This window comes from Coffea arabica, chromosome 11e, assembly GCF_036785885.1.
Source record: "Coffea arabica cultivar ET-39 chromosome 11e, Coffea Arabica ET-39 HiFi, whole genome shotgun sequence".
NCBI lineage: Eukaryota > Viridiplantae > Streptophyta > Magnoliopsida > Gentianales > Rubiaceae > Coffea > Coffea arabica.
Genome location: NC_092331.1, coordinates 11,289,993 through 11,315,341, shown reverse-complemented (window position 1 = coordinate 11,315,341; position 25,349 = coordinate 11,289,993). Strand labels below are relative to the sequence as shown.

Sequence of the window (25,349 nt, the reverse complement as noted above, 5' to 3'; positions counted from 1 at the left end):
ATGGTTGGGTCTCATTCGTGTAACGTCTTCCCTTGGAAGGGTGTTCGTAAAACCCCTTCGTCTCCTATGCTTCCATTATTGCATCAAATGATATTAGAGCAGGCTTCTTCGGTGATAACTACTAAAGTATCAACTGTGCTACGAGCACTCCACCATCACTTCAATCACATTGAAGATGCCCTTGACAAGGCATTGGTGATGGCACGACAGTTCTTGCAACACAATAAGAGATATGTTCGTCAAAGGTGCATAGTTGGAAGATTCACTCCTTATGATTCCAATGTTCATGCATTCTTTTCAAATTCTCATAGTTATCAGATCTATGACGATCGTCGATAGAGGATCACTCAACAGCAACATCCAATTCACAAAACTGCAATACCAGTTGTTGTGGAAAAATTTGTACCTTTAAAAGTATTGAAACTCGAGATCGAGGACGAATAGGAATATATCTATGAACTCGATGGTGAAAAGGTTAACCTTGTCCCATCTTTCTCATTTGATGAACCCCAAGTCGAGTTTGACTCTACAAGTATGAGGCTTGATGGATTGGATGAATGTGTGGACATGAAGATTGATGAAATCTTCATCTATCCACTGCTAGATTCATCTCCTATCTAGTCTGTTGTCTCTATCAGTATCCTAAGCTAAGAAATTATTAGTGTTAGTGAAAAAGTTATTTTTGAAAAGTTTTTGTCTATTAATAATTTTCGCAGAAAGCCCAAGCAGGTGGAGTACCATATCCTCTAGGGAAAGTTCGTCCAACTTGTATTGACAAAGGTAGAAGATGGAATTGCTGGGTTTGAAATCTTCTTGGGATTTTTTAGTGTTCATGGCTAGATGCAAAAGTTCCTAATATTATTTAGGCCTTACAAAATGCATGAAAGAATCGTCGACTTGTCATCCTATACCTATGTTGAAATACCCTCTAGAACTTGAGGGTAAGTTTTTGTTAAGTGGGGGAGTCTAATATAGAACAAGGAACCACCCCCCCTCCCGTTATTCAATCTATCATTTTGTATCTATAGATGTGGCAACCCCACCTCCCCTTAGGGAATAACCAAAGGTTTGGCGGATCGCTTGCCCAACTCTTGCCCGAACTCACTACATTTACTTCATTAAATTCTCAAAATTAACTGTTCAAGCCTCCAAAATAACATTTAAGTTATACAATTCATTCAAAATTCAAACTTAATTACAACCAAAAAGGTAAAACGTAAGATACAACATCAAATGTCCAAAATATATTTTATCTACCAAAAGTACAAGTACAAGAGGGTTATACACACTAATTCACACTTAATTGCTCTGGACCTTCACTCCTATAAGGAAAACAAACTAAAGGAATGAGCTAAAAGCCCAATGAGATTCCCAAACAAGCAATCAAGCACATTTAACAACAACCAATCAAAGGAAACACTTAGAGCATTCAAGTAACAACAACACATTCAGTAAAAGGATACGTGCTCACTTGGAGCCATTCATTCATTCAGTCATTCTATCTCTTTCCATTTCTTCCTTATGCCTCCGACATTTGAAAACATTTGAAAATAAAACTCCAATAGTGATCATTTTATTCAATTAGTCATTCATTTATTGCATTTCATTCACTAGCCAGTACTCCACTTGACTTCGTGGTCATATTCGAGTATACCAAAATAGTGGCCCAGAGTCACCAACCTACCCGACCGAGTCCGCTTCTGGCTAGAATAGGCTAGTGATGAAGGGCAATGTCCTAATTCAACCAATGCAATAAAGTACACATGGCTTATATTCATGCACAAGTAATATTCAATCATTTGATCATTAAAAATTCACATTCACATAGATTGAGTGTGATAAAGTACATACTTGTCCATTAAAAATCCATTTAACAATCATTGGAAAGCATTTAACACTCAAACAATCAGTCACAAATAGTCAACATAGTCACTTAATACACAAACATACAAGGAACACTCACCACTTGATCACAATCGTTTCACTTAAACCTTGATTCATCCTCTTAGGCAAGTTCAATATATCAAGAATCTAACTATCTAAGGTCAATATAAATAATGAAATGTGAGTTTCGAAGCGTCACTTAGAAAACAAAGAAATTTGCAAGTTTAACCCCCATAGAGCTTATCAAAAGTGCAACGTTTTCTTATTCAAATCAAGGGGAAACCTTGTGCATGATAAATCAATGTTTCAGGAATCATATGGAGTACAAGAATATCAATTATAGTCAAACATTTGAAGAAAACAAGGCAAAACCTTCAAAATGCAGAGTTGGAAATTCCAATTAGAAAATGGTTTGGAGAAAACTCATTTCGTTCCTTTAAACTTCTTTATTTTGGCTCAAAATCAACATACATATGAAGAGTAAGGTTTTAACAAATGTCTTGAGCAAGACTATGTCAAAATCACCACAAAATAGAAACTCAAACTCTCCCTCGCTCAATCTACCAACCAAACAAATATTTTCCAGCAACCTGCCGCAAAGTTTCTCTATTTAACCTCCAATTTTGAACCTTATTTCCATGACAAATACACACTAGATCATGGTTAATACCTCATGAGGCATGTGGCATAGATTCTTGGCAAAGAAATCCATTACAATTCCACATATATATAAAGCTTCAAGTAACTATATCAAGGCTGGAATTTTGCCTGTCAAAACTGGAAATTTGCATACCAGGACTATAAACCACATATCAAAGCTTAAAATTTCATATTAAGAGCTAAAATGGCATAACAAAACTGGACATGGCATCTCAAGGTTGGAATTAACCTGTCAAAACTGGAAATTAACCACTAAAGCTGGAAATTTCACTTTAAAGCTGTAAAATTGTATATAGCAGCTAGAAAACCCCATATCAGAGCTAAAACATCTCTTATGAAAGCTGAAAATTCATCTCGAAGCTGAAAATTAAACATTAAAGCTGGAAATTCACCAAACCCTAACAACTTCACCAAACCCTAGCAAAACCATAAAATTACTATAAACATACTTCCTTTAATTTCAATCAGAACATATCTTGTATAAATCTCAAGAAACAAGTAAAAAGAGATGTTATCTAGAAAATTTACCTCATACCCTAAGATAACAAGCAATTCAAGAGTTTTCTTCCTCAAATAACTCTACAAAAGGCTCACCTCCAAGCTTAACTCAAGGTTTATTGGAGTGGATTAGAGTTGGTCTTTGGATTTTTTCACAAATCAAGCAAAAATGGAAGTTTTTCTCTCTTCTCTCTCTCTCTCTTAGGTTCGGCCATAAGGAAGAAGAAAGGTGAAGGTTATTGGTTCAGTTTTGCAAGATAAAGACTAAGAATAGTCATGGTCAAAGCATGCTTAGATTAATGACACTTATTGGCTTATGGTTTCATTCTTATCTCTTTGCCTCTCTTGTGTTTCTCATAACCAATCCGTCTTGTGTTCCTCAAATTCACTCTTAACACTTCTAATCGCATAATTCCTCTAACACTACACCCGTTCTCGTCTACCAAATATAATGCGTACATCTTACTAATCGGCCAAACTACTATAATACTCTACGAAACTTAACATGCACCAAATTATAAAAGAGAAAAGGGAAAAATTCTTACTTAATCTTTAAAATTACCATAAAATTAGGGCTAGTAAATAAGCAAGTAAAGTAAAGTAAAATAAAATATAAATTAATTTTTTTTCCAAAAATAAGAGAAAATATAAAACAATTTTTCGGATCCTCGCATTCTCTCCCCTTAAGAAAATTTTATCCTCAAAATTCTAACCTTCATGGGATTCTGGAATTGGTTGTTGATCAATAGCATATACCCTTGCTGGCACCCTGGATCAGTTTCCTCCCTCCTGGATATGTCTCAAAGTATCCTATTCACTTATTGTATGTTTGACCCTCTTTGCTGCTTTCTCGTGCAGTTTTGATTTTATGGTCAGCACTCTCACAAATCAAGCACTTTCACCCCTTCACCCAGCATTCATTGTCAGTGTGATTTGTCTTCCCACAGTATCTACAAGCCAAACGAGGAGCCACTATTTAGCCTTCTCGAGAAATTTTCTCTTGTTGCCCTCTTCCTACTTGATTTCCTCTTGTAGAACCTTCTTCTAGTGTTCCTAGTGTCCGTGGTGAGTAAAGTGGAAGGTTCACTCTTCTAATTTTGGAAGATGATACGTCGTCGCTAGGTTCCACAGACTTACTGCTTGGTGCATCCTTTTTTCATGTTTGGAAAGCCTTTACTTGTGCTCTCACATTCTCAACTTGCTGAGTTTTCTCAAGAGCTTCCGTAAATATATTGATTTGAGCTGCCACTAGAGCCACTTGGAATCCTATATTCAATCCCTGTATGAACCATCTTACTCTTCTCTGTTCCGTAACCACCAGTTCATGAGCAAATTTGGACAATTTAGTAAACTGAGTTCCATACTCAAATACATTTAAAGCTCCCTGAAATAGCCTGATAAAATCATTCTCTCTTTTCTCTTGGACCAGATGTGGGAGGTAATTCTCATTAAACTCCCTTACGAAGTTTATCCATTTCCATGTCATCTGCTCTCTCTCTCACTCTCATTTTGCCCTGATAACATTTCACCATGCTTGAACCGGTCCTTCCAATTGAAAGACAGCAAAAGTCACTTGCCTTTCTTCCGTATAATGCAAGGTTGCAAAAATATTAATCATTGTCTCCAAAGATATATCAAGGCTGGAATTTTGCCTCTCAAAACTGGAAATTAGCATAAGAAGACTATAAACCACATATCAAAGCTTAAAATTTCATATTAAAAGCTAATAGGCATAACAAAACTGGACATAGCATCTCAAGGCTGGAATTAACCTATCAAAGTTGGAAATTAACCACTAAAGCTGGAAATTTCACATTAAAGCTGAAAATTTGTATATAGAAGCCAGAAAACCCCATATTAGAGCTAAAACATCTCTTATGAAAGCTGGAAATTCATCTCAAGGTTGAAAATTGAACATTAAAGCTGGAAATTGACCAAACCCTAATAACAACTTCACCAAACCTCAACAAAGCCATGAAATTACCATAAACATGCTTCCTTTAACTTCAATCAGAATATATCTTGCATAAATCTCAAGAAACAAGTAAAAAGAAATGTTATCTAGAAAATTTACCTCAAACCCTAAGATGACAAGCAACTCAAGAGTTTTCTTCCTCAAATAACTCTACCAAAGGCTCACCTTCATGCTTAACTCAAGGTTTATCGGAGTGGATTAGGGTTGGTCTTTGGATTTTTCTACAAATCAAGCAAAAATAGAAGTTTTTCTCTCTTCTCTCTCTCTGTTAGGTTCGGCCATAAAGAAGAAGAAAGGTGAAGGTTTTTGGTTCAATTTTGTAAGATAAAGACTAAGAATAGTCTTGGTCAAAGCATGCTTAGATTAGTGACACTTATCTGCTTATGGTTTCATTCTTATCTCTTTGTCTCTCTTGTATTTCTCATAACCAATCCATCTTGTGTTTCTCAAACTCACTCATTCTCATAACCAATCCATCTCATAGCACCACACTCGTTCTCGTCCATCAAATATAATGCGTACATCTTACTGATCGGCCAAACTACTATAATACTCTACGAAACTTAATATGCACCAAATTATAAAAGGGAAAAGAGAAAAATCCTAACTTAACCTTTAAAATTACCATAAAATTAGGGCTAGTAAATAGGCAAGTAAAGTAAAATAAAAGAAAATATAAATTAATTTTTTTCCAAAACTAAGAGAAAATATAAAATAATTTTTCGGGTCCTCACAATAGAGCTATCCAAAAGTTAATTAGGGGTTGAATAATGTGGGTAGTTATAATATTTTATTAGTTGTTTTAGTACTATTTTTATGTGTTATATTAATGTTTTCAATATTATTGGGAACAATGGACGGATGATATTGGGCCCTATGACCGGCCCTATGTTGAGTGCCGAACATCGCCGCAGTTAAATACATAGTTTTGTACATTTAGGGTTTTTAATGGTATTTGTTTCTTTGTAGAATAGGATTCATTGTGGCATATAAATAGCAATAGTTAGAGCTTTTGTAATCAGACATTTTTCTTCAAATTAAGATATATCATTGGTTAGTTTTTGCCAATTGTGAGAGTTTCCTCTCATTTTCATGAATTGGTGATTCATGATTAGATTTCATTCGTTTAACATCTCCTCTTGGAAGGTTGTTCATGAAACCCCTTGATCTCTTATGCTTCCGCTACTGCATCACTTGGGTAGTCCCTCATGTTTTCAATTGGATTCAAGATTGAGACTCTATTTCTTCAATCGCTTTAATTTCTTATTGGAGATTCCTTCAAAGGGATGCATTTTCATATATCTTATTTGTGAGAGCCCGTAATTTTTTTTAAGTACTAGGTTTTATTTTTTCTTATAATTGCACGTTTTTCCACATTTTATTGATTTGAGAATTTGGGAAAATAATTTTTATGAGTAAATATAGTTTTTGGATGATTTTTCTAGTATCGGATAGTTTTTGAGAAATTAAGAGCGTATGTGGGATCCACTAGTGCGAAAAGTTCGGAAAAATTCGGCCAACGAGGTTAAGTTTTGGATACTGGATTTAATTTATCGGGTGTTAAGAAATAATTAGAGGATGCTATTTGGATTGGTGTGAGAGGGAACAAAAAGATAGAGATGCATTAATTAAGTGACAAGTGTCACTTGGCTATTGGGTGGACCATTTGACTACTATTCCATGTCTTACCAATTGACTTAAATAACTAAAAATTCACCAAAAATTCCTCATTTTTCTCCCCTCTTTGGCCGGCTCTCTCTCTCAAAAAGAAAGAAAGAAACTCTTCAAATTTTGCTTCCATGTAGCTCAAATCCATCCAACCAACCATTGAAACTTGCCATTTCTCCATAAAACCTCTTCAATTAGTGTTAGTGAGTTGATTTGTGGAGTTATTTGAAAAGCTAAGAGGACCTATTGCTCTCTCTCTCTTGTTTCTAAGGTGACTTGTGAAGAACCACCCTCCTCCCTTAATTGATGCTTCAATCATGATTAGTGGTAGTATGAGATGCAAGTTTATGGATTATTTCTTGATTTGTGGTTGAAGTGATGAAATTTTATTATTTTTGGGGATTTTTCTGTTTTAATATGAACATGATTGTGTAGCTATCCATGATGCTTGGAAATAGTATATAATGACTCTAGGAGGTGGAAAAAGTCGGTAATTACAACCAATTTCTGTTTGGAAGAAAAATTGACAATTTAGGGTTTTTATGAATAACATTCTGCCTGAATTTATAGCTCCTAGTTAGAGGCCGAATTGGCCTTGGCTTAAAACATGAAAGTTGTAGGGAATGAAATTTTAGAGGTGCCTAAAAAATTTCAGGTCAATCGAAGTAACATAGAATGAGAAAAGTCAAAATTACCCTTGCTATCAAGGTTTACCCGAATGCAAGAATTGCGCCTGTAATTGGTTGTTTTGGCTGGAATTGCTTCCGAATTGGTTGTTGAGGTCTTCTGATGAAATGTAGCCCTGTTTCTTAGCTTTCATCAGGCTTTGGAATTTCTGGATTTGGACTTAAGTAGGCTGAGTTTTACACCAGAATGCATTTTGTGAATCTATTTTACGTTTTTGGTGTAGTATCTTGCATTTTTGACATGATTCCACTCAAAACTGGGTTGAGTGACCTTCTGCAATGTTGTAGCCCTGTCTTTTAGCTTCGAAACGGTGGGTCTTACACCTTCATCCGATACTCGTTGTGCCTTTGGTACCATTACCGCAAAAAAAGGTCAAAAACTATTTTTTTTTCAGGGCCAAAGCTAATTGCATTTCCGCATTTTTTGGTTTCCTCTAATGTTTGTATATGCATAGGGAACCCTGTTTTGGTAGTAGGTAGAATTGGTTTATGACTTGTAATCGAGTATTATTGTGTTTATTTGAATAGTTTAGGGCTTGACTTTCATATCCGGACATTTCTTAGCTAAATTTTGTACTTGAATGCCATTAAGCCTAGTGAACGACTTTTGGAAATGAAATTATTTTGTGTGAGATGTTAGGACTGATTTGAGGAAATAATGAAGCCATTAATGGCTGGAAAATAGGTAAAAACAAGGGATATGCTGCCGGAATTTTTTTCTTGAAAGCTAGTTGGATTCCGACTTGTCTTTGGTCCAAGTGCTTTTTGCCGCAAAATTTTATAACCCTTTTTAGTTTAGTTTTGCGTTTGGTTTATGAAACCCTAGATATTTCCGTCCATCAGTCCAAATGCCCCGTTTCGCTTTAAAGTCATTTTTATGCGTTTTACTCATTCTTTATTGGGTTTCTTCGATTTCACCTAATTGGTTGTGCTATATTCTTTCTCGTTGAATCTTAGGTTTTCTCGGTGATTAAGGATACTATCCAGAAGGATATTTTGCACTTTATTTTGCATAGTTAGGTGAGTGTTCCTTGTTTGTTAAATGCTTCTTGACTTCATAACTTGTATTATTGATTGATAACCTGTTAAGTGCTTTTAATGATTTCCAAAACGAGCTTTCTAGGCGAGGGTGTACTTTATCGCACTCGACCTAAATAACTGTGCAATTTTCAAGGATTTAATAATTGAAATGCTAGTTACACATGAATGTAAGCCTTTTGGCTAAACTGGCCACTGTCCCTTGTTACCGATCGACTCGAGCCAGAAGCGGACTCGGTCGGGCGATATGGTGACCTGGGTGAACGTTTTGGTATACTCGAATATTACCTTTGTAGGTTGGTGGAGGTTGGTGGAGCCTGGACAATGTCCAGGAGAGGGTGAATGAAATGAACGAATGAACGAACGAACGAGGGTTTATTTACAAAAATGAAATTTTCAAATGATTGGAGGAATAAGGGGAAATGTCAGGAGAACGAATGAATGATCGAATGAATTGCTCCTTGTGAGCTATATCCTTTTCATGAATGTTTTATCGCTTTCTATTGTAAATGTTTCGTGAAGTTGTGATATTCCATGTTAGTGTATTGGATTGATTGTTTTATTATGTGTTCGGAACCTCACTGAGCTTTTAGCTCATCCCTTTAGTTTTGTTTTCCTTAGCAGGGGGAGGCGAGCAAGGACGAGAGCTCTGTATAGACTAGCTTGGTCTAGTTCTTTGATTTTGTAATGGTTCTCGCCCTAGTGCTTGGCACGGGCTGGTGGTATGGTTTTGGGAACCTTTGTATATTCGACGGTTGTACTTTCTTTTGAGATCGTAATGTATATAAGTTTCGTTTAAGTTTTTGGATCATTGCTATATTTTCCGTATGGGCTGGATCTGGTTTTTGCTCGAGGATAGAAGTGATCGACTGAGTCCCGGCGAGAGCTGGGCAGGCGGTCCGCCGAACCCTTTGGTTCGCCTTAGGGGAAGGTGGGGCTGTCACATTATTTGTGCAGCACCTTTGAGACAAGTTCACTCCTCTCTCTCTCTTTCTCTCTCTATTTTTTTTTTCAAATACCTGATGACCTTATAGACTGGCAGAATATGAGGGAATGGATAAGGAACAAATTTCATGTTCCGTTTCTTGTTCTAATGATGTTTTGGTTATGTTTACTAGCAGGATGGGAATTTGTACTTTGTTAAGATGTTTTGTTTCTCCATAATTATTTACTAACATGCCTGGCAGCTCCTTTCAACATGAGCATGCAGAAACTAAGCAAACCGCTTGAGCATAATTATGGAAAATACGATGGCTTGTCCTCTTAGATTTCTTTTTCTATTAATACAACAAAAAAATATTAATTAAAGAACCAATCATGCATTCTTACTTAGGATATCAGGTTTCTTATTCACCTCCAACAATATAAAGGTGTAGAATGAAAGTAATCAATGGAAACAATAAGAAAATCCAAGTGTTTGTCCAATTAATTTCCAAGTAACCAAATATGGAGATAGTTAAACAATTAGCCATGAACAAAATAAATAAATGAATAATTAGCCATGAGAACTACCAAATACTCATCCCTAGTTTCTATGGCTCTAATTTTTGTAGCCTTCTTTTGTGCATCATTCAAGGTTACGAAAAATAGGCTTTCACCTAGAATTATACACCCTAGAGAGCACTTGATGTCCCTGAAATGCTTGATAGAATGATCCTTAGGAGTGTAGACACAAAGCATTCCACATTCCAACCCTAAAAGTTCACCATTTGGAGATATGCATACTGCTTTTGTCAAAGATGAGTCGAAAATTTAATTCGAAATACTTACTTTTTATTCCAAGATGCTCTACTATCACAATTTTCCTCCATAACCCATACTTCGCATGAATAGCTATGAAAATTTTCACAAATCAAGCAAAGGTTCCCCTCAAGTGCTCCCAAAATTGTGAATGAATTATAAACATTTGGTTGATCCACCTTTCCAAATGTTTCTGTTGCTAGATCAAAAGACACCAAAGGTCGAAAATCTGCTTGATCCAAATCCCAATAGAGCTTCTCATTCACAAATATCCCATCAAAATCCATGGTTCTCTTCTAAGATTTAGCCTTGGTGCTATAAACTTAGTACTTAGAATCACAGCCCTCACTGAAATAAAAAATGCCTACAACTACTTTATAATCGTCATTCAATTCATCATACCCAAAACAAAAATTGGCGGAGTTGATACAAAAACTAGTCGTTCCCAAATTTAAGCCTATATCAAGCAACTTTTTGAGATTCTTGTACATGGGTTCCACAAGTACAAATGTAAGTGATTAACAACTATGAAAATCAACCCATTACAACAATACACATGTGAAGAATCCAGCTCTAAGTAATTTTCCTTAAAGGGAAAATCAAGATAAGGAGCATTAGTAAGATCTTTTTCTCCATTCAATAAAGATGGAAGAGAACAAAGTTTAAGATGCCTAAGACGTTTTTCATCAAAATCCTTAATGAGGAGGTGTTGTTTTTTGACATTGTTGAAATTCAAATGGTCTCTAGGAAATTGTTTACTTGAGATCAAGGACAGCCATGATTTGATGGACAAGATCATGTGGACTATAAAGCATGGCTTTTTCTGACTGCAAAGATTTGAATATGGCTGATGTTGATTTCCAGCAAATTGTTTGGTCTCTATGGAATTTGGACTCTAGGGTTTGAAACTATTCCCTGCGCAAACCTCTTACAACTTTCTGATACAACATTATTGGGAAACTAAGTGAGCTAAAGGCGTGGTTTTTTAATGGATCTGATTGGAAACACTTCTTTTGCAATACCGTCAGTCCGAAGATGAACTGTGGCTTTGAAGCATGAATTTCGATTCAGAGGTGACCTAAAATTGGCTTAACAACAAACTTGTGACATCTTAAAACAAGGCGTGCTTTTTTTTTATCACATGGCAATAATTATCCTAGTCTACTCCTACTCCTACTCTAATCTACATTGGGGCGAGAGGGGAAGAGACCCAATGGGGCCTAGAGAAACAACTAGGACCGAACCGATGGGGCAACAAGGTGTTCTTGATGAACCAAAAACAAAAAAAAAAATAGTTAAATGCACTAATTCTTGAACTTTACATTTAGTTGCACTTTACCCACTAAAATTTTGTTTATAGGCACGTATACTCCCTACTTGATATTTTATGAAAAACGTGCCCTTTACATATCAATATTTTTGGGTACTTTTTCTCCTTTTTTATTTCCTTCTTACCTTGTTCCTTTTCATTTTTTTTCTTATTCTCCTTTTTCCTCATATGACTGCTTATTTTCATCTTTTACTAATATTATTTGAATATTAATTTTAATGTACTTGAACTTATTCTCTTTTATATCTTTTTGTATGTTCAATTTTTTTGTAGTTATAATAATCACAAATGTATGCTAGCTATATGCAAAACGTATTTTGTATTTTGTATAGTATTCAAATTGTTTAGATATATCTAAAACAAATAAGCTTATAATAAATCAACCATTAATAGTAAAAGAGACAAATAATAAGATTAAAATAAAAAAATTAATGCAATCTACTATTGGTTAATGACACTTTTTTGGAAATATTTTACACATTAAACAAGAAAAAATTTCTGCATTTTTTTATTATATTAGTTATTTCACAAATATGATCTATTCAAATTTTAATCAAGGATAGGGGGTAATTTTGTTTAAGGATTTTAGGAGTGATTCAGGGGCACGACTAGCGATACTACTAGAGTTATAATCTTCATATCGGAGCAATTTTTATTCAAATACCAATATTACCCTTAGTTGGTCAACCTCTTATATTGCCATTAATTTTGTTGAGATCTATTGTCCACTGATTACTCTTTTTCTTCCGCTTTTATGCAACGTGTATCTTTTTCTCTCATTTTCTCTCGAACTCCTGCCTTCAAATCTCTCTATATCTTTCCTATTTTACAATTTCTTTTCATTTTCTTGAGATCTTTGCAAAATGTGGCTTACGACCTTTTGTATAATATTCTTTCTATGTCACTTTTGCTATTTTTGCATTATTATCAGTAAGCTTTTTCCTTCTTTTTTTCTTTTCTTTTTTGGTTTTATTCCATTATGTTTTCTGTCAAATAATCTTTGCTTATAGTTTTTTGGAGTGATCATAAATTTTGATTAAATTTGGGATTCAATTTTGTTGCAATTATAGTGAGATTCAAGTTCTCATCTTTTGAGTAATTTTTGTTGCAATGATAGCAATATCATACGTTTTTTTGTTTTTTTTTCTTTTTTTTTTTTTGCAATTCACTCCACTACTATCAAATTATAGATTGTGTATAAACTTTTATTTTAGGTTTTGTATTACTATGAATTTGGGTTCAATTATAAATCATGAGTATGTCTTGTGACTTGTTGCTTGCACAGGAGTAAATCATGAGTTTTTCAATTATTATATCAATCTTAACTTCAACATGTATCCATATTTTTAATAACTAGATTAAAGTGATTTAAATTGCATTATGTTTTACATCCTATAAATATTGAAGGAAAAGTGCATCTACATTTTTTTGGATTATTTTCATTTAGATTGTTAGTTGCTTGAGTTAATGTTGTATTTGCAAAAAAAAAATATCTTTTAAATACAACTTTGAAAATAAAAATAATAAAAGCACTTTAAAGCAAAAGAAGTACAATATAAGTAAGGATTATAGTAAAAAACTTAAAACCAAATCAGTGAGTTGTGAAAATAATAGATAAATAAATTAAAGAGAAAGAAGAAAAAGGCTAACTTGTCAATTAATTAGAGAGAAAAGAAAAAAAAAAGAAATTAGTGGATAATGAGTCCAAGAAATTAGTGGATAATGAGTCCAATAAAATCAATGAGAATATATGGGACTGACCAGTTAAGAGGAATATTGGTATCTGAATAAAAGTTACTCTGGTAAAAAGATTATCGCTCTCGCACTATTGCCAACCCAAAGGCTCCCATTACAACATATAAATAACACCTAACTTACCATATGATTGCACACACTCATATTTTATTACCCCCTACATCTAGATGTTTTCCAGAATTAGTTTCACTCTTATAAAAAAAATTAACACTTGAAACTATCTTAACAAGTACCCCAAAGGTACTCATTAGCCAAACCTTTATTTAATTTGTTCAGTCAATAAGTCTCCAGGAATTCTAATAACAAAAAGGGAGTTCTATTATCATTTGCCAATTATACACATAGTAAAAAGAATTAATAAAAGTGTTAGTTGTTTTGTTTAGTTGGCATTTACTTTTAAACTTTAAATAACTATGTAGTCCAGTTTGTTTTTACTCGTTTAGGTAACTATTTTATATTCGTTTAGTTGGATATACTATCTTATATTTAAATTTTAAAATAGTTTTTTAAAAATTAAAAATCGTATGTGAAATTATCTAATTGCTTATATATATATATATATATATATATATATATATATATATATATAATAAAACAATGTTTTAAATCCGATTTTGATAGGTTGCTAAATTAGCTACTCTAGCCTTCTGCGAAATAGACTATCTATCTTTTTGCCACGTAGACGTCCTAATATTTTTTTTATTCTTTTTCTATTTTTTATGTAACAATTAATTCTCTTCCTTTATTACTTTCTTATTTATAGCACAATTCTTATTTATAGTCAATTTCGATAAATCTATTAATGAGACCTTATATAAATTTATATTAAATGTATCTTCTTTATTTTTTTTGTCAGTAAACTCATACCTTTCCTTTCTAATCATCTTTAATCACGTAATGTATTCCTATTATTGATTTAATTATTTATTATTATTACCAAAATTTGAACACAGTATGTCGTGTTAATGCTCATAGTGATATTTTTTTCTTTCATCTTCCCTTTTCGAAGATTCATATAAATATAAATTAATTCTTTATTCACTTTCCAGTTTGGTAATTTGTTGACTTGTTCTCATATTTTGTCAAATGGAAGTGCAATCTTTTTGTCATGTTAATTACATATATATTAATTACGTTTTCTGTAGATTTTAATCTTTATCTGTTTTTGGTAACAACAAATTACAATCCTTTTTTACTCCCTGATTTATAGTAAATTTCAAATAGCCTATTAATTACCTAATTTATATTCATTTTTATAATGTATCAATTTGTATAACAAGTGCCCTATGAGCACTCGTTAAGATATATTTCAAGTGTCATGTTTTTGAAAATATAAGATTAATTAAAGAAAGTAAATAAATACAAAAGATGGTAGGTAGGATATTAAATAGGGAAAGTATATAAATGTAAAGGAAGGTAATAATTGTTAGTATGTATATATACGTAGTAGAGTAGGTGAATATTAGGTGTATCAATGAGGGCACCCATTAGAAAAACCCTTTATGCCTTACTCTCTTTTTTTGTCAATAGTTTTCCTATTTTAATTCTCTATGATAACATTCTCTATTCCTATTATTGGATTCCTAATTTATTACCATTACTAAAATTTAGACCAACTTTCATTTTTTCTTATCATTTTATACTTTCTTATTTACAACAAATTTCAATTTGTTAATTCTTTACATACGGTTACATTGATTATTTATTATCGTTACTAAAATATGGGAAATTTTATTTTTTTTCTATCATTCTATACTTCTTTATTTTTAGTAAATTTCAATCTATTAATTCTCCACTTTATATACATTTACATTGATTATATCTTTCTTGAATTTTTTTCTCTATTATTTGACTTGATTGCATACTTGTATATTAAAATTTTGACAATTTCTATTTCTAATGAATCTATATTATATAGTTTTAGCATATTACTCATACAAGTACATTTAAATTGTATAAATAGTCATTCTTTCCTCAAATATTCTATTAATTTTTATGTTGTCTCCATTCAAATTTGATTTAGGCCAAATTAGTATTTATATAAACATGGGGTTGTAAAAAGTTCTCCAAATTACTTTTTTAAATTTTTAATAAATTGAGCAAATAATAAGTTCATCATTTATTAGTTTACTTTTTAAAATTCTTTTTAGTCATGACAGAATCAAATATTTAATTGAACTTATTTCCTAATATATCTCATTCACTCATATGTTGACTTACAATCATTAATTAGAGTAAAAATAATTGAATTATGGGATAAGATTCGACTGAAACAATTATTAAATTGTTATAAATCAACCATTTTTAATATGTTTAATTTCAATGTTTGTCATACAATTAGTATGTTGAATTTTTTGTAATAGTATTTTAAATTCTTTTATAACAATTTTTGTAATAGTAATACTAAAAGATAATCCAAATTTAGCCAAAAAACAAAAAAATAAACATCCTAAGTCTATTATGTACTACAATATAATTATCTCTTTCATTTTACAAAGTTTTTTTTCTATTTTTTCATTTTTCCATTTTCCCCCATAATTCACTCTTTTCTCTCTTAAACACATTAAATGTTGTTGGCTATGCCTTTAGTATTACTCTCAATCCAATATGGTATTATTTGAATTTTTACGCAAGTATTATCTTTTTTATTTTTTATCATTTTTGCTTTACTTATTTTTCTAAAATGGAGGAAAGGTCCAAGCTACTAAAACATAACTAAGTTAAAATATAATTGACAATAGCTATAAGGAATAAAAGGAAATTTTTTTTAAAAAAAATTAAGGGAGAAAAGAGGGGAAGAAGGAATGGGGGCAATTGCCCACCTTCATATGTACATAGCTCAGCCCCTCTCTCTAATATGGATTTTGGATCGTTTCAGGGAAATAAAACTTCATCCATGAATTTCAATAAGTTGACTACTTGTACAACTAGTGAACTTCACCTCGTTGTGTCAAAAAAATTTCCCTTGTGCCCCACCAATTCTTCCAAAAGATGGAACAAAAGGCTGTGATATCCCAAAAAAAAAACCTGGGTAATCTATAATTATCAAATTGGCAAGAGATTCAAAGCATTACCAAATTTCTAACTTATCAAGTTAGTGGGGAAAATGGTGCGTGAGTTAAAGTATGCGTGAGTTCCACTTAAGTTCCATAGGTGCAGTCAGAAGTCAGCAACTGCCTTTTGGTTGTATTCGTGGGGTTCGTTTAGGTGTAGTTTGTGAAAATTCTTGCTAAAAATTAGAAGGGAAAATGAGTTATGAGTTAATTTTGAAGGAGTTTGAAATGGTTTTTTTTCCCAAGAGAAAGGTGGGAATAGTTGACATTTGGATATTTTGGTGACTAAAATTGAAACTTATTATTTTTAATATTGGGAGTAGTAACCAAATACCACGTTTATCAATATTGAACCTTCCATTTTTCATATCCCAAATTCTTCCAATCTACAACCAAAGAAAAATGGACTTTTACCACATCTAAAAAGGAAAATAAAATTATAGTCCAACACATGAAAACTTCATTAGATTATGTCCATTTTTCTTGCATCCAAGAAAACAAAAAACAAAAAAAAATACTCCACAGTACAATAACTTGGATAAGAAAACTACAAATTTCCTGTAAAACTTACACAATTATTAACCTATTCAATTTTTATAGCCCCTGATTAAGCCTTTATCTAGTGATTGAAACAACCAAAGCTGAGATTCAAGGAACAGAGATATTATGCTCAAGTCTCACGTTTGGAGATAATTATAGCCAATTTTGTGTGTTATCATACTTTTTTAGTATACTAAGTATATTAATACTACTTATAAACCCATTCATTTGCACAAGCAAATTTTGATCTTCAAAATTAAAAATTTAAACAAATATTAATTCAAAAGAACTCAAATAACAAGTTTTATGTGTCTAAAGATACCAAATATAAAATAAGGACTTGAAAATGGACCTAAAATAGTTAACCCATGAACAAATTAAATCTTACTTTGTAATTCAATTATGCTTATTCTAAATGATGGTGATAAGGCATAACATGTAGGATAAGATTAGGGGAATCTATTGATATGTAATTAATTTATGTTTTCTTGAATCAAAGTAGGCATGTGAATGTCATTGTAGTAATTGAAATGCCATTGTTTTTTTATATTTTTTTTTGTTGAAAAAACCAATTTTATTATTAAATTTACTAGAAATTGTCCAGCACGATTTCTTTAACAAGGTCTAGTGGTGCATTTCAAAGAGAATCAACCAATAATGTGGCCCTTCTGCAGATAAGTCTTTTTCATGTAATAGAGATAGGATGACCAAAGAAGCATCCCCTTCAATTAGTAATTAGAGGGAAGGAGATACTAATTAAGTTGTGGTGATGGATCCCAAAAAAGAAAAGGAAAAATGATAGACAAGTTAATTTCGAATCTCTATGTAAAATAAATTAATAATATAAGTGCAATAAAAGTTATATTTATTTGAAGAATAAAGAATGGAAAAGAAGTATTAATTGAAGAGAGAGGAATCCGAAAATTGCTTGAAGAAATAAGCAATTGAAAAGCAAAATTAGTTTAGGAAAATGTTATTTACACTCCATTTTTTGTTATTTGCACTCCCACCGTTTGTTTTATCATATAATCTAATGAATAAAAAATTATATAATTAGGATGATTGCGGGAACGTGATTAACTAAAATAGAAGTGCAAATTACATTTCCCTTAATTTGAAATGCGATTTTTTAATGCTTAAGGGATAAAAGAATTTAAAAAAGAATCTAATAAAACTTAGTATAGCATTTTTTTTTTGTTTGACAAAATAAAACTTGGCATAGGTAATGGTTATGAGGGCATGACTTTGGCCTATAATAAGTTGCAAACATTCCAAGTAGAGAAAACAAAACATATAACTACTCAAAAATGTTAAGAAACAAATTTTCACCAAAAAAATGTTAAGAAGCAAAGGATTAATTAAACAATACTCTAAATAATACTATGCAGATTTGCTAATCAATAATTAAAAAAAAAGGAGGAAAATTTAACTAGTGAGAGAAGTAAAAAAAGAAAGAAAAGGAAACTATACGTTGATTCGTGAAAATAAATCTAGAAAGGCACAAATTTTACAAATTGGTTAAAATTTACATATAATAAGGGAGTGAAAAAGATAAATGATAATTGACTAAAAGTTTATATAAAATTTTATTGCTGAGAAACGAGTGCACATTTTATTGCCCAAAAAAAAAAAAGAAACAAAACAGAAATAGCAAAATAAGGAAAGCAGAGGGACCTAAAAATTAGAAGTGAAGTTAATTTATTATAAATGACTTTTTATTATAAAGCCTAATTTTGACCAATTTGACAATAATAAGTTAAAGACTGAAAATTCCAACTTCTTCTTCGTTGGTGACGCCGCCACTTATACGCGCCACCGCCGGCCGCCGCCAAACACCACCACCAAAAAGGGCTTCTTCACTCTATCTATTGAGCTTATAGGAAAGTTGGAAGTGGTTATGATGGCTACTTCTTCAACTCCTTGTTGCCGCTCTTCTTCTTCTTTTGCTCTCAGCATTATCATCCCACCCACAAAACCCTCAACTCTGTCCAAAACTCCTCTTCTCAGAGCCGCCAGATGGAACCCCTTTTCCCTGTCTTTGCCGTTCCCCAATTCCTTCTCGTCTGCTACTACTACTTCTTCCGGTTGCAGCCGCCAGGGCCGCCTCGTATCTGCTATGGCAAGGGGCGGTGGTGGTGGTGGTGGTGGTACCAGTACGAGTAGTAGTAGAAGTAGTAAAAAGGAGCAGCAGCAGAAGAAGAAAGTGGAAGTAGAGGACGAGGAAGTGGAGGAGGAGTTGCCCTGGATACAGGAGAAGGCATTGGACTTGGTCGAGTTCACGGGCTCTGTTACCCAAGCCCTGCCCGGGCCTAGAGTTGGGCAGAGCTCCTTGCCCTGGGTCTTGGCTGTTCCCTTGGCTTATTTAGGGATCACCTTTGTCTTTGCTTTCGTTAGGACCGTCCGGAAGTTCAATTCCCCCAGAGAAAAACGTCGTCAATTGGTTAGCATTTCTACCTGCATTGCAGAGTTTTTCTTTCTGTTCACTTCTTTTTAGTTTTAAAAAAGCGTGCTTTATGCCTTTATCCCGGAATTGTCTGTTAACAATTTAAATTCCATGTTTCTTCGAGCATTTGTATGTATGTGGTTCAAGAAATGGAAGTATAGTGTGTATGAGGTATAGGATTGAGCAATGCATGCACTTGTGCAGCTTTTTAGGAGTATGTGATATCCTTGTCGCGCCTTAGATAGGGGATGATTGTTGGACAAAAAGTAGTTGAGCAAGCACGTGATCGAGAGTTTGAAACAATAAAAAGCAAAAAAAACTTCTGGATTCCCTTATGGCACGAGACATTTGTATGTCTATTTCTCTAGGTTTGCAATCTGGATCATGGAGTTCTTGCGTAGGTAAACGAAAAGTCGAGTGGACATGATTATAGCTGTGCCACATCTGAGGCTCATTACAATAGCAGAATTAAGTTGTGGCTGTTACTATCTCTATGAGATTGTGGAGTTCTTGCTTATGCCAGTGCAGTTCATTTGCATCTCACAGGAGTTTGACGATGATAGTGCATGTCCCGCTTAAGTCATTGTTTCGCTTAAGTCATTGTAGCATGAAAACATGTAGTCAGTTATTATACAGGACAGGTCACTCTAACATTAGCAGACTAACTGTGTCCTCAACTTCTCAACCAGAAAAAGATTATCTTGTCTTTCTCAGTGTTCCTCATCAGTCATCTCGTGATTTGCAACAGCTGGAACAGTCAATTAAGTGGTTTCTGATTGATATACTTGCACGTCTTCATACAGTGGTATCATGTTTGATTGCTTTTGTAAATTTATGACTATCCCTTGCTTTTGCACTACAATGTGTTTTGATGCGATCAGGTTTATCTGAAGAACGTAACCTAATGTTATCCCTCCTCTATGTGGTTTAATTTGATCACCCTTAGGCGGGATGAATTAGTTTTCTCTCATAGTTAACCTCCTTAAAATGAAATTTTCAGGTAAATAAAAATGCTACGCTATGCAAATCAATAGATGAGCTATTTGAGAAGGGAAAAGATCAAGTCGATCACTCAGCTTTGAAGGGTCTGATGCAGAAGGTAAGGTTCTCTCACTTGCATATGTTCCGAGAGACTCTTGTATCTCTGATTTACATGTCATGTTTGGAAAGAAAGAAACCTCTTGAATACGAGTATTAGCTGCCATCTAATAATTATTTATGTGTATGTTTGGAATATATGCTTGTATGATTTACATAAAGTTTCACGTTACATGCTCAGTGATTTGTATTTACGCCTTGATGAGTGATTTGTATTTAAGCCTTTCTTTGACGAAAATGCCTTTGGAATTCTCAATGTCTAACTCGTTGTTCCCTAGGCCTGTCCACTTTCTTCTCTTGCTCTATTGTGCCTGTTCCATTTCTCCTTTTTGAGTATCTTCTCTGCCCTACCAGCTTCTCTCTCCTTTTGCCGGGATTGGATTCAGTCCTTTCACTGTATTTCTCTCACTTCTCCCAATTATTTGGGTTATAGTAGCATGTGTTGCTACTTCTATTTCTTTTATTTATTAAACCTTCAAATTTGGACCAGCACATACAGCGGACCATCAGCACCACTGGCACGCCTTAGTTGGTTACTTTTCTTTAGCTGCAACCCCCCCCCCCCCCCCCCCCCCCAAAAAGAAAAAAAAAAACCTAAAACCCCGAACCTCACCCCCAAGCACATGAAAAGAAAAAACAACCATTTTTTTTCCTAATTCAGATAGATAAGAGCGTCCTCTAATACTTTCATTTGGAGAAGTACACTAATGATCCTTCAGTTTTACCAATAATTACAAGGACGTTCCATGAGTTTTCTTGAATTACATTGTTTTTCCCCATCATTCTTATTTTGTGCAACCTTTAGAAGCACTCAGGTGTTTCATTTCTGGTTATATTTGTGTTCATATATATATATAGACACACACACACACACACATATATATCAACTAAGATGATGTAATAACTTATGAAGTCTGAAAAGAAGTTAAACCCTAAACTCCTGCACAAAGGTGCACTTATGGGTATTGATTAGTTAAAAACACTTTTTTCTATATTGCGCTTGACCTCTAAAGTATCATCTTGTTCCTAGGTTCAGGCAATGCTTTGTTAGTTTCACTCTTCCTGGACTTGTAACCTTAAATTTTGCTTTTGACAAGATGGATTATCTTACTATAAGATGATCTAAAATATGTGCTATTTTTTTTCATCAATTTTACTGTTTATTCTGTTTCTCTGTATGCATACTTGTCAGGGAGTTATTTTCCTTTGACAACATAAATACTGTTTTCTCAGACAGGTTTTGACATGGAGGAAATTTTGCGAAAATATATTCGTTATGTGTTGAATGAGAAGCCATTCAACCCAGATCTGGTAGCAAATTTGATTCAACTGAGGAAAGCATCAGGATTGGATGATTCTCAAATAGCTGGAGTTCTCAATGAGATCTCAAGACGGATTGTAAAAGAGAAAGGTAACAAACTAGTATCATTGTGGTTGCACTTCTATTCTGTACCATCCTCTTGTAATCGATGAAATGAACTTAGGACTGGAGAAGAATGTATTGAATTATAAGATCTCTTCGTTATAGGTAACAAAATTCAACATGGCAAACTGCTATATGTCAAAGTATAACTATCTATAACATGTAAAAGAGAAAGGTAACAAAGTAGTATCATTGTGGTTGCACTTCTTTTCTGTACTACCCTCATGTAATTTATGAAATGAACTTAGGACTGGAGAAGAATGTCTTGAATTATAAGATCTCTTCGTTATAGATAACAAAAGTCAACATGGCAAACTGCTATATGGCAAAGTTTAACTATCTATAACATGTAAAACCAGTAGGGTTTTAAGCAACCACACAAGAATTGCATACTGGGCTTTTCTGAATATGATAGACATCGCATTACATTCTTTCCTTTCTCTTTCTCGGCAGATCTACGTGTTCTGTCACAAACTTTTGTATTTTGGTAAAGGCTATCAATTGGTGGAAGAGGAAACAGAGATGATTAACAATTTCTTTTTGTCCAATTAATTGTGTAATTTATGCGGTTCCCCAGTCTCTAGGAACCTTATTGCTTCTTCCAGTAATCTTTTTGTGCATGTTGGATGAAGGAGCAGCCAACAGTCTGGATCACTTTATTTCAGCAAGCAATTATGCCTCATAAATTGATGTAGTTAGCCATAAATAACAGTAAAGGAAGACATTACAGGGCTTGTCCAAGTCTTTATGAAATGTAAAGTTGGAATATAAAATAAGAAAGTTTAACGAAATTGATGCAACAGAGCATGTATTAAGCGACAATATCTGCTTTGTCTGCTTAGGCAAATAGCCTACTTTACTTCTCTCTTCTTGTGCCTGCTGCTTTGTAAGGCTTAACAGGAAATATTAAGTCATAAGCATGTTCCTTTATGTCAAAGCCTTGTGGTTCAGATGTCTGTGTACAAATGTGGTGGATAATCATTGCATTTACTGATATTGCTCGTTGTATCCATTTTTGGTGGCAAAGGAGCCAAAAACGACATGTTCTTTGATCTTCTTTTTCTGCCTTCTCTTACTTATGATCTGCATAGATATTAACTTCAAAAGGCAGATATGCTTACTGCTGCATGGATGTTAATAGATGCTATCTGCCTGCCTTCATGCTTATGCAGCATCATTATTGACTGACAATGGTTGATTGCATTTTCAGGTCCTGTTGTGATGGATATGTCAGGATATTCGGAGAAGGGTTTCAAGAGAAAGCTTGCAGTACAAGCTCTGTTTGGGAAGGTTTTTTATCTGTCTGAGGTAAGGTTGATAGCTCTTTGCTGAAATGCTTCGATGTGCACCTTGCATGACGAGTTTGTTTGTCGTGTTATTCTGGAATCACTGTTTTTGCATCGTGTATTATTCACTTACTAAGCATTTGTAGTTCCTTTTTTGCCCTTTCTTCTTATGGTTTATGGTAACTTTCTACCAGATTTCTTCTTATGGTAAGATGTGGGGAGTGGTGGTAGCAAGTGGTAGGGGAGGAAGAAGGGGTGGGCCGGGGGGGTGATATTTTATTTTTATTTATTTATTTATAGATGTAAGGTTGTATTTGGGTTGTTTTTGTATTGGTGTTACTGTAGACTTGTGTTTGAAATACAAGGGCTTAGTTTGGATTGATCTTTTGTTGAAAAACAAGTTTTTGGGATATAACGCTACAGTAATACACATAACTTCAACAACCTCAAAAACACCAAGAACAACCTCAAAATGCCAAAAACACCAAAAACAACCTCATCTACAGTAAATGTTTTTCACTTACATTGCTACAGTAAAATATTTCAAAAATACCCCTAAAAACAGCTAAGGATTCTCATTATCCCAAAAATGGGAATCCGTACTGAGCCTTAAGGATAAACAAATATACTGTAACATTTGGTTTATTCAAAAATCTGCCCCAATTTCACAAAGTTGGAAGACAGTTTGGTCTTCACATGATTTTAACTAGGGATGGCAATTTCCGACACGACCTAAAAACACGACATAAACCTAACACGAAATTAATTGGCTTGAGTTAAGGTTTCGCGGGTTCGGGTCAGAATCGGGTCGAACCCGATGAACCCGACGCAATATGATCTGATAACCCGTTTTACAAATTAAAAATAATTTAATAAAAATTATTTTATCTAACTAAACTAAGTTATTCTTTTTTTCCAAAGGCATTAATCACTTAATCCTAAATGAATTTATTTCACTTGTGTGAAGTTGAAATTATTATATATTTGGACAAATAATGTATTATATTATTTTTTACTTTTATACTGTTTTAATTTATTTTATATTTGTTTTGGGATAAAACACTTTTACAGTGTTTTAATTTATTTTAGATTTGGTTTGAGATTATTTATTTAAAATTTTATTACTTGATTATGTAATTAGTCTTGTGCGAAATTGGTTTTATTAGAAATTACAGTGATAAATTAATAAATTAAAATTAAGTTTCGGGTCATTTCGGGTTGGCAGGTCAGCGGGTTTTTTGTTATATCTGGGTCTCAACCCGACCCGCCAACCCGATTTTCGACCCGATTGCCACCCCTAATTTTAACTCCACATACTTAGTGTGCTAGTGATTAAATTAAACTTCAGAGAACTCCATGTCGTTCTCTGTGGGTGTGTTTTAACTATGATGTACTAATTATATGTAGATCGGTCTTGCTCATGGTCTATCCTAGTTACCAAGGCATTCCTTCTTTTCTTGAAGTTCACATGGATCTCTTCTCTGAGCGGCATCTTGTTTGAAAAGCCTCCCTTCTACACTGTAGTTTCATCAATGATATCTAAGCATGTCTAGGAGGAGAAAGATTTTCCTGTTGAGTTGTAATCTTAGTCTAGTATAGGACTTGTTCTAAGCCCAGTTTGTATCACCTATATGCGTTTTGGTACATTTTAATGCATTATTTAACTCTTTTTACCTCTGTACCAGCTGCCTGAGTTCTGTTCAAGGGATAGCTCGTTAATTGTCAAAGAAATATTTGGAGTTGCAGAGTAAGAATCTCTGGTGGAATCTCTTGGCCATTTTAATTTAAAACTTTCTACTCAACTGACAATTTGTTGCTTTTCAATTCTTTCAGTGAGGATGCAGAAAAGATCAGGTTACACACAGTTCCAGAAGCTGGGGATCTGGATTCGCTGGAGAAAATGGTTGATTGGTCAGAATCTGAAAATTCTCCAGATGAATCATCCAATGCGCCCTGATTCTCACCAAATATGCAAAATTTTGGCAAATTTGTGATGGGATGTAATGCAAATGCAGTAGGATCAAGGAATGCTCGGATACTATAATGTCTTCGGTACAGTCATAGTTGGACATGTTCGAGTTTACTAGTTACCTAGGATAAAGGAAATTTTGATGTGCGAGTCACCGTAGTTTGACAGCTGCAATTAATTTTTCTAAATTATTCTGCTTGATCACATATTTCTTTGTTATTTGAGCTATCTTGGAGAAATGCTTTTATGGGCTATTGCTAATGAGAAGTATCCTGACCTTTGTCACAACAAACCAAGCAAAAA

At 33.6% G+C, this 25,349-nt stretch overlaps 1 protein-coding gene across 1 annotated transcript; it reads left to right on the top strand.

The window, feature by feature from the left end:
• On the top strand, positions 1-25,252 carry LOC140021632 (uncharacterized). The gene is made up of 7 exons (XM_072072904.1): positions 1-282; positions 18,554-19,267; positions 20,271-20,369; positions 21,602-21,779; positions 23,002-23,099; positions 24,763-24,824; positions 24,911-25,252. The coding sequence occupies exons 1-7, from the start codon at positions 1-3 to the stop codon at positions 25,032-25,034; spliced, it is 1,557 nt and encodes a 518-aa protein (XP_071929005.1). The 3' UTR covers positions 25,035-25,252.
• The last annotated feature ends 97 nt before the right edge of the window (positions 25,253-25,349 follow it).

Bases quoted from the DNA above. Each gene is read 5' to 3' on its own strand.
- LOC140021632 (XM_072072904.1), top strand. From the start codon at position 1: ATGGTTGGGTCTCATTCGTGTAACGTCTTCCCTTGGAAGGGTGTTCGT. The intron at 19,268-20,270 runs GTTAGCATTTCT...TGAAATTTTCAG, and splicing joins GAGAAAAACGTCGTCAATTG to GTAAATAAAAATGCTACGCT. The intron at 23,100-24,762 runs GTAAGGTTGATA...CCTCTGTACCAG, and splicing joins AGGTTTTTTATCTGTCTGAG to CTGCCTGAGTTCTGTTCAAG.